The 10,000-nt window shown below is 43.3% G+C and overlaps 1 protein-coding gene across 2 annotated transcripts in view; it reads right to left on the bottom strand.

Moving 5' to 3' along the window:
- Window positions 1-10,000, bottom strand: part of dgki (diacylglycerol kinase, iota) — an 81,203-nt gene that overhangs the window by 18,440 nt on the left and 52,763 nt on the right. For both annotated transcript variants that reach the window (XM_042300168.1, XM_042300167.1), the window contains exons 9-13: window positions 3,816-3,890; window positions 3,129-3,224; window positions 2,935-3,017; window positions 2,779-2,839; window positions 2,084-2,197 (exon numbers count right to left, since the gene is read on the bottom strand). In XM_042300168.1, the coding sequence (XP_042156102.1) occupies window positions 2,084-2,197; window positions 2,779-2,839; window positions 2,935-3,017; window positions 3,129-3,224; window positions 3,816-3,890 (429 nt within the window). The remainder of the gene's footprint in view (window positions 1-2,083; window positions 2,198-2,778; window positions 2,840-2,934; window positions 3,018-3,128; window positions 3,225-3,815; window positions 3,891-10,000) is intronic.

Below are 10,000 nucleotides of genomic sequence, written 5' to 3' on the forward strand. Positions count from 1 at the left end.
TATCGGCTACGGAGAGCGATATCACACAGTCGTCCAGAACAGCTGGTTCTCTCATGCATGGTTTTGTGTTGCTTGCCTTGAAGTGAGCATAGAAGGCATTTCTCTTGTTTTGTAGCCTCGTGTCCCTAGGCAGCTCGTGGCTGGGTTTCCCTTTGTAATTCATGATAGTTGGCAAGCCCTGCCACATCTGTTGAGCGTCAAAGCCGATGTAGTAGGATTCGATCTTAGTCCTATATTGATGGATTACCTGTTTGATGGCTCGCCGGAGGTCGTAGCGGGATTTCTTGTAAGTGTCCGAATTAGAGTCCCGCTCCTTGAAAGCGGCAGCTCCATACCTTAGATGTTCTCAATGCATCTTCTGAACAGAGGCAGACAAACTATCTCTCCCTCATACTGTCTCTCTCTCGGGCGTCTCTTTTCTCTTCTCCTCTAAGCATCTGAATGTTATTTCCATGCAGATTTGATGTTGTTGTCTGTAATGAATTATAATCACTGCTAATAATCCTTGATATACACATCCCTCCTCTCCTCCCCAAGAGCCTGAAGTGTTTCCCCTCTCTCTCTCACTCGCTCTCTCTCTCTCTCTCTCTCTCTCCATCTTTCTCCCTCTGTGGGATTCAGAGAGAACTCATTTATATTTAAGCAACGCTCATTAGAGCTACTGCTAATCAGCCTTAGTGCACACACACCCACACACACATACACACACGCACAAACATCTCTGCACTGACTCAGGCAATTTGTGTCAGAGAAAGTAGCACTCTCACCAACAGGATACACACATGCACAAACACAAACACCCACTCACAAAAACACACGCACAACACACACACAAGAGAGAGAGAGAGAGAGAGAGAGAGAGAGAGAGAGAGAGAGAGAGAGAGAGAGAGAGAGACGTCTCTGCACTGACTCAGGCAATCAGAGTGCCAAAGGCTGTTTCGCGTCACATACACGCACAAACTAAGCTTTTGTGCCAGCGAAGGTGCTGGTGACAGCAGCACTCTCACCAACAGGACACACAGGCACACACACATGCACACCGACACACACAGTGGCACTGCGGCAGGTGCAGGAGAACCGAGAGATGCTGATCAAAACAGAAACGACAGACAGAGCAGCAGCAGTGAATGGACCGTCTGAAAGAGAGCAGGACAAACACCTGCAATAAACCACACGAGTCAATGCTGCAATACAACATGAGTTATTTCAGTGAGACAGAGTCCACTGTGTTGAAAGGGAAAGGGGGATACCGAGTCAGTTGGCCAACTGAATGCCTTCAACTGAAACGTGTCTTCCACATTTAACCCAACCCCTCTGAATCAGAGAGGTTCCGGGGGGGGGGCTGCCTTAATCGACATCCACGTCTTCGGCGCCCGGGGAACCGACTACTGTGCTATATATAGTGTGTAAGAGGACTACGTCGGGTCAGAGTCAGACAGAGGGCAATGTGTACAGCACAAACATAATGACACCCACACGTGCAAAGAGGACACAAGGGCACGTGCCCCCCTCTGCATTACAATGTTGAACTCTTTAACTTCATTCTTAAGCCCACGTTTTATCGGAGATATTTACCGACTGGACCAGGTAAAAGAGTACCCCACCCTCACTATTCTCCCTAGTAAGGGGTCGCTTCCAAGGTGCACCACGGAGCAAAGATATGCGAGACAGGACGCTAGATACACCAGCGTGTGCAGACAGTAACATCATTGGAGGAGGAGGAGGAGGAGGAGAGAAAAGTGTAGAGTTACACACACAGTGTTTGATTAGATTTGAGCTGCCGGTGATGGGCAGGACTCCCAGGAGGTACAGTATGTTTGTCAATTCAAGCTATGTAGCCTATTGATTCCTTCCTGATGAATAAATACAATGAAAATATTTGGTTCGGGGGAAAAAGTGTTTAAGGTGTTTGAAAAGTACAAAATTCTCCAGAGGCAGCCCCTTCCAGACAACCCCCCCCCGTCTATCCTCACGTACTTCGCGCCCCTCTAAAATAATGGGTGGATGACACCCATGTGCACACATGCCGCACACATGCCGCAAACAAACACACACGCACATCCACACACAAAGGGCAGCTTACCCCTCCCCAGTTGAGGGTCCTGGCGAGGTCATTTCCTGTCCCCAGAGGAAGTACAGCTACAGGTGGATGGGGGGTCATTCCTAACTCATCCAGAGCAGACAGGATCCACCCCACCTAAGGCGAGAGAAGGTGAGAGAAGGAGAGAGAGAGAGGAGAGAGAGTGAGATGGGGAGAGGCTCTGTTAATGAAGTTCATTAATGCTGTGAATAATGTACAGGGTCCTGGGATACATTCATACATGTTAACCATGTCTGTGTGTGTGTGTGTGTGTCTGTGTGTGTTGCCACCAGGGGGAGCTGTGTTCACACTCAGTAACACATATTGCACTGTCTATCATCTAGCACCCTCAAACTCAACTCTGGACTTTGAAGCCAGGTAGTTCCATTGCTTTTTAAAATTGTTCCCCCTCTCATCAGGGACTGATTTAGACCTCGGAAACCAGGTGTGTCCAATTAATGATCAGGGTAAGAAGTGAATACCCCTGACAGTAGCACTGCAATCATACAGAGACGCAGGCAGACAGGCAGACAGACAGGCAGGCAGGCAGGTAGGCAGGCAGGCAGGCAGGCAGTCAGGCAGGCAGGCAGGCAGGCAGGCAGGCGGGCGGGCGGGCGGGCAGGCAGGCAGACTCAGACTAACATTGGTAATAACAGTTGTACTGCAGTAAAACAGTAATAACATGTTAATTCTCTCACCGTCCCGTCTCCTCCACAGGCCAGGATACGCAGGTTTGGCACTTTCCTATACAACTCCAACCTGGGAGACATGACATACAGAGGTTAGGGTGTAGGAAATAGTGTATAAGGCGTAGTGTGGTATGTAGGGTGTAGCATGCAGGGTGAAGTACTCACGCCTCTCTGAGCCCTCCCTGGGAGAGATCAAACACCTGGCGAGGGTTCAGAATCCACATAAACATCTGTAACACCTTAGTACCCTGAGACACGGAGAGAGAAGGCGGTTAGGGTCAGGGGTCAGGGATGACGGTAGCTAGGGGTTTGTGGGCCAGCAGTTAGGGTTATAGGTCAGAAATCATAGGTTAACTTACCTGGTTGCCTCCACTCTTGGGGTTGACAAAGACTAGAACAGGTTTCATCAGAGGGGAGGGAAGGGGCTTCAGCATGAACGGACGCCACTTTGACTCCTAATGGGAGCAAAATATATTAGCAAGAGTCTACCCCTTGTCAGCAAATAGAACATGTTTGTACACACACCCCACAGAGGGACAGAGAACAGTACTCACCCCACAGAGGGACAGAGAACAGCACTCACCACACCGAGGGACAGAGAACAGTACTCACCCCACAGAGGGACAGAGAACAGTACTCACCCCACAGAGGGACAGAGAACAGTACTCACGCCACACAGGGACAGAGAACAGTACTCGCCCCACAGAGGGACAGAGAACAGTACTCACCCCACAGAGGGACAGAGAACAGTACTCACCCTACAGAGGGACAGAGAACAGTACTCACCCCGAAGAGGGACAGAGAACAGTACTCACCCCGAAGAGGGACAGAGAACAGTACTCACCCCACAGAGGGACAGAGAACAGTACTCACCCCACAGAGGGACAGAGAACAGTACTCACCCCACAGAGGGACAGATAACAGTACTCACCCCACACAGGGACAGAGAACAGTACTCACCCCACAGAGGGACAGAGAACAGTAATACCCCACAGAGGGACAGAGAACAGTACTCACCCCACAGAGGGACAGAGAACAGTACTCACGTCAGTTCCTTTCTTGCTGGTCCTTCTTTTAAACGATGTGCGTTTTTTCCTCCTTGTAGAGTTTTTGAACGAGCTCTGTGAGAGGGGAGAGAGAGAAATGCATGAAGGCATGTTCCACAGAATAACCCTGCAGCACACACAACACACACAGCGCTGTCTAGCTGTTGGTGTATGCTGAGGTCAGGTGAAGTTGACAGTAATAAGAGGCAGCAGATGCTAAAAGGAGTCTGTAAAGGAGTATGTAAAGAAGTCTCTACAGGTGTGTGTAAAGGACTCTATAAATGAGTGTTTAAAGGAGTACGTAAAGGAGTGTGTTAAGGATTATGTAAAGGAGTGTGCTAAGGAGTCTGTTAAGGAGTGTGTAAAGGAGTGTGTAAAGGAGTCTGTAATGGAGTCTGAAAGATAGTGTGTAAAGGACTCTATAAAGGAGTGCGTAAAGGAGTGTGGAGGACTGTGTATAGGAGTATGTAAATTAGTCTGTAAAGGATTATATAAAGGACTGTGTAAAGGAGTGTGTAAAGAAGTGCTTAAAGGAGTCTGTAAAGGACTCTGTAAAGCAGTCTGTAAAAGTAGTGTGTAAAGGACTCTGTAAAGGAGTGTTTAAAGGAGTATGTGTAAAGGTGTAAAGGACTCTGTAAAGGAGTGCGGAAAGGAGTGTGTAAAGGACTGTGAAAAGGAGTATGTAAAGTACTGTGTAAAGGAGTCCGTAAATGAGTAGGTAAAGGGGTGTGTAAAGGAGACTGTAAAGGAATCTGTAAAGGAATGTGTAAAGGAGTGTGTAAAGGTGTATATAAAGGAGTGTGTAAAGGAGTATGTAAAGGAGTGTGTAAAGTAGTGTGCAAAGGAGTATGTAAAGGAGTCTGTAAAGGAGTCTGTAAAGGACTGTGTAAAGGAGTGTGTAAAGAAGTGTGTAAAGGAATCTGTAAAGGACTCTGTAAAATAGTGTGTAAAGTACTCTGTAAAGGAGTGTGTAAAGGAAAATGTAAAGGAGTGGGTAGAGGGGTGTGTAAAGGAGACTGTAAAGGAACCTGTAAAGGAGTGTGTAAAGGAGTGTGTAAAGGTATATATAAAGGAGTCTGTAAAGGAGAATGTAAAGGAGTGTGTAAAGGAGTGTGTAAAGGGGTATGAAAAGGAGTGTGTAAAGGACTCTATAAAGGATTACATGAAGGACTATGTAAAGGAGTGTGTAAAGGAGTGTGTAAAGGAGTATGTAAAGGATTGTGCAAAGGAGTGTGTAAAGGAGTGTGTAAAGGGGTGTGTAAAGGAGTGTGTAAAGGAGTCTGTAAAGGGGTATGAAAAGGAGTGTGTAAAGGACTCTATAAAGGATTACATGAAGGACTATGTAAAGGAGTGTGTAAAGGAGTATGTAAAGGATTGTGCAAAGGAGTGTGTAAAGGAGTGTGTAAAGGGGTGTGTAAAGGAGTGTGTAAAGGAGTCTGTAAAAGAGTGTGTAAAGGAGTGTGCAAAGGATTGTGCAAAGGAGTGTGTAAAGGAGTGTGTAAAGGGGTGTGTAAAGGAGTCTGTAAAGAAGTCTGTAAGGGAGTGTGTAAAGGATTCTGTAAAGGAGTGCGTAAAGGAGTGTGTAAAGGAGTGTGTAAAGGAGTATGTAAAAGACTGTGTGTAAAGGAGTCTGTAAATGAGTCTGTAAAGGAGTGTATAAAGGACTGTGTAAAGGAGTCTGTAAACGAGTATGTAAAGGACTGCGTAAAAGTGTATATTAAGGAGTATGTAAAGTAGTGTGTAAAGGAGGGTGCAAAGGAGTATATGAGTATGTGAAGGAGTGTGTAAAGGAGTGTGTAAAGGTGTATGTAAAGGAGTATGCAAAGGAGTGTGCAAAGGAGTATGTAAAGGATTATGTAAAGTAGTGTGTGAAGGAGTGTGTAAATCAGTGTGTAAAAGTGTGTGTTAAGGAGTATGTAGAGGAGTAGTATAAAGGAGTGTGTAAAGGAGTGTGTAAATGAGTATGTAAAGGAGTGTGTAAAAGAGTGTGTAAAGGAGTATGTAAAGGAGTATGTAAAGGAGTGTGTAAATGAGTATGTAAATGAGTGTGTAAAGGAGTATGTAAAGGAGTATGTAAAGGAGTGTGTAAAGTAGTGTGTAAAGGGATGTGTAAAGGAGTGTGTAAAGGAGTGTGCAAAGGATTGTGCAAAGGAGTGTGTAAAGGAGTGTGTAAAGGGGTGTGTAAAGGAGTGTGTAAAGGGTTCTGTAAAGGAGTGTGTAAAGGAGTGTGCAAAGGATTGTGCAAAGGAGTGTGTAAAGGAGTGTGTAAAGGGGTGTGTAAAGGAGTCTGTCAAGAAGTCTGTAAGGGAGTGTGTAAAGGATTCTGTAAAGGAGTGTGTAAAGGAGTGTGTAAAGGAGTATGTAAAAGACTGTGTGTAAAGGAGTGTGTAAAGGAGTCTGTAAAGGAGTATGTAAAGGACTGCGTAAAAGTGTATATTAAGCAGTATGTAAAGTAGTGTGTAAAGGAGTGTGTAAAGGTGTATGTAAAGGAGTATGTAAAGGAGTGTGCAAAGGAGTGTGTAAAGGAGTATGTAAAGGAGTGTGTTAAGGAGTATGTAAAGGAGTATGTGAAGGGGTGTGTAAAGGAGTGTGTTAAGGAGTGTGTAAAAGTGTGTGTTAAGGAGTATGTAGAGGAGTATGTAAAGGAGTGTGTAAAAGTGTATATTAAGGAGTATGTAAAGTAGTGTGTAAAGGAGGGTGCAAAGGAGTATATGAGTATGTAAAGGAGTGTGTAAAGGAGTGTGTAAAGGTGTATGTAAAGGAGTATGTGAAGGGGTGTGTAAAGGAGTGTGCTAAGGAGTGTGTAAAGGAGTGTGTAAAGGAGTATGTAAAGGAGTATGTAAAGGAGTGTGTAAAGGAGTATGTAAATGAGTGTGTAAAGGAGTATGTAAAGGAGTATGTAAAGTAGTGTGTAAAGGGATGTGTAAAGGAGTCTGTAAAGAAGTCTGTAAGGGAGTGTGTAAAGGATTCTGTAAAGGAGTGTGTAAAGGAGTATGTAAAGGAGTGTGTAAAGGAGTATGTAAAGGAGTGTGTAAAGGAGTGTGCAAAGGAGTGTGTAAAGGAGTCTGTAAAGGAGTGTGTAAAGGAGTGTGCAAAGGATTGCGCAAAGGAGTGTGTAAAGGAGTGTGTAAAGGGGTGTGTAAGGGAGTGTGTAAAGGAGTCTGTAAAGGAGTGTGTAAAGGAGTGTGCAAAGGATTGTGCAAAGGAGTGTGTAAAGGAGTGTGTAAAGGGGTGTGTAAAGGAGTCTGTCAAGACGTCAGTAAGGGAGTGTGTAAAGGATTCTGTAAAGGAGTGTGTAAAGGAGTGTGTAAAGGGGTGTGTAAAGGAGTCTGTAAAGAAGTCTGTAAGGGAGTGTGTAAAGGATTCTGTAAAGGGTTGCGTAAAGGAGTGTGTAAAGGAGTGTGTAAAGGAGTATGTAAAAGACTGTGTGTAAAGGAGTCTGTAAATGAGTCTGTAAAGGAGTGTGTAAAGGAGTATGTAAAGGAGTATGTAAAGGAGTATGTAAAGTAGTGTGTGAAGGAGTGTGTAAATGAGTATGTAAAAGTGTCTGTTAAGGAGTATGTAAAGGACTATGTAAAAGTGTATATTAAGGTAAAGTATGTAAGTAGTGTGTAAAGGAGTGTGTAAAGGTGTATGTAAAGGAGTATGTAAAGGTATGTGTGCAAAGGAGTGTGTAAAGGAGTATGTAAAGGAGTGTGTTGGGTAAAGGGTATGTATGTAAAGGAGTATGTAAAGGTATGTAAAGGAGTGTGTAAAGGATTATGTAAATGAGTGTGTAAAGGAGTATGTAAAGGAGTATGTATAAGAGTGTGTGAAGGAGTATGTAAAGGAGTATGCAAAGGAGTGTGTAAAGTAGTGTGTAAAGGGATGTGTAAAGGAGTCTGTAAAGAAGTCTGTAAGGGAGTGTGTAAAGGAGTGTGAAAAGGAGTATGTAAAGGAGTATGTAAAGGACTGCGTAAAAGTGTATATTAAGGAGTATGTAAAGTAGTGTGTAAAGGAGTGTGTAAAGGTGTATGTAAAGGAGTATGTAAAGGAGTGTGCAAAGGAGTGTGTAAAGGAGTATGTGAAGGAGTGTGTTAAGGAGTATGTTATGTAAATGAGTGTGTGAAAGGAGTGTGTAAAAGTGTCTGTTAAGGAGTATGTAAAGAGTATGTAAAGGAGTATGTGAAGGAGTATGTAAAGGAGTATGTTAAAGGAGTGTGTAAAGGAGTGTGTAAAGGAGTGTGTAAATGAGTATGTAAAGGAGCGTGTAAAGGAGTGTGTAAAGGAGTATGTAAAGGAGTGTGTAAAAGAGTGGGTAAAGGAGTATGTAAAGGAGTGTGTAAAGGAGTATGTAAAGGAGTATGTAAAGGAGTGTGTAAAGGATTATGTAAATGAGTGTGTAAAGGAGTATGTAAAGGAGTATGTATAAGAGTGTGTGAAGGAGTATGTAAAGGAGTATGCAAAGGAGTGTGTAAAGTAGTGTGTAAAGGGATGTGTAAAGGAGTCTGTAAAGAAGTCTGTAAGGGAGTGTGTAAAGGAGTGTGAAAAGGAGTATGTAAAGGAGTGTGTAAAGGAGTGTGTAAAGGAGTATGTAAAGGAGTGTGTAAAGGAGTGTGCAAAGGAGTGTGTAAAGGAGTCTGTAAAGGAGTGTGTAAAGGAGTGTGCAAAGGATTGTGCAAAGGAGTGTGTAAAGGAGTGTGTAAAGGGGTGTGTAAAGGAGTGTGTAAAGGAGTCTGTAAGGGAGTGTGTAAAGGATTCTGTAAAGGAGTGTGTAAAGGAGTGTGTAAAGGGGTGTGTAAAGGAGTCTGTAAAGAAGTCTGTAAGGGAGTGTGTAAAGGATTCTGTAAAGGAGTGCATAAAGGAGTGTGTAAAGGAGTGTGTAAAGGAGTATGTAAAAGACTGTGTGTAAAGGAGTCTGTAAATGAGTCTGTAAAGGAGTATATAAAGGACTGTGTAAAGGAGTGTGTAAAGGAGTCTGTAAACGAGTATGTAAAGGACTGCGTAAAAGTGTATATTAAGCAGTATGTAAAGTAGTGTGTAAAGGAGTGTGTAAAGGTGTATGTAAAGGAGTATGTAAAGGAGTGTGCAAAGGAGTGTGTAAAGGAGTATGTAAAGGAGTGTGTTAAGGAGTATGTAAAGGAGTATGTGAAGGGGTGTGTAAAGGAGTGTGTTAAGGAGTGTGTAAAAGTGTGTGTTGAGGAGTATGTAAAGGAGTGTGTAAAGGAGTGTGTAAATGAGTATGTAAAGGAGTGTGTAAAGGAGTATGTAAAGGAGTGTGTAAAAGAGTGTGTAAAGGAGTATGTAAAGGAGTGTGTAAAGGAGTATGTAAAGGAGTATGTAAAGGAGTGTGTAAAGTAGTATGTAAAGGAGTATGTAAAGGAGTGTGTAAAGTAGTGGGTAAAGGGATGTGTAAAGGAGTCTGTAAAGAAGTCTGTAAGGGAGTGTGTAAAGGATTCTGTAAAGGAGTGTGTAAAGGAGTATGTAAAGGTATGTTGTGCAAAGGAGTGTGTAAAGGAGTGATTGTGTAAAGGAGTGTGTAAAGGGGTGTGTAAAGGAGTGTGTAAAGGAGTCTGTAAGGGAGTGTGTAAAGGATTCTGTAAAGGAGTGTGTAAAGGAGTGTGTAAAGGAGTGTGTAAAGGGGTGTGTAAAGGAGTCTGTAAAGAAGTCTGTAAGGGAGTGTATAAAGGATTCTGTAAAGGAGTGCGTAAAGGAGTGTGTAAAGGAGTGTGTAAAGGAGTGTGTAAAAGACTGTGTGTAAAGGAGTCTGTAAAGAAGTCTGTAAGGGAGTGAGTAAATGAGTCTGTAAAGGAGTGTATAAAGGAGTGTGTAAAGGAGTGTGTAAAGGACTCTATAAACGAGTATGTAAAGGACTGCGTAAAAGTGTATATTAAGGAGTATGTAAAGTAGTGTGTAAAGGAGGGTGCAAATGAGTATATGAGTACGTAAAGGAGTGTGTAAAGGAGTATGTAAAGGAGTATGTAAAGGAGTGTGCAAAGGAGTATGTAAAGGAGTGTGTTAAGGAGTATGTAAAGGAGTATGTAAAGGAGTGTGTTAAGGAGTATGTAAAGGAGTATGTAAAGTAGTGTGTGAAGGACTGTGTAAATGAGTGTGTAAAAGTGTCTGTTAAGGAGTATGTAAAGGACTATGTAAAGGAGTATGTGAAGGGGTGTGTAAAGGAGTGTGTTAAGGAGTGTGTAAAAGTG

Source organism: Oncorhynchus tshawytscha, linkage group LG17 (assembly GCF_018296145.1).
Source record: "Oncorhynchus tshawytscha isolate Ot180627B linkage group LG17, Otsh_v2.0, whole genome shotgun sequence".
Classification (NCBI taxonomy): domain Eukaryota; kingdom Metazoa; phylum Chordata; class Actinopteri; order Salmoniformes; family Salmonidae; genus Oncorhynchus; species Oncorhynchus tshawytscha.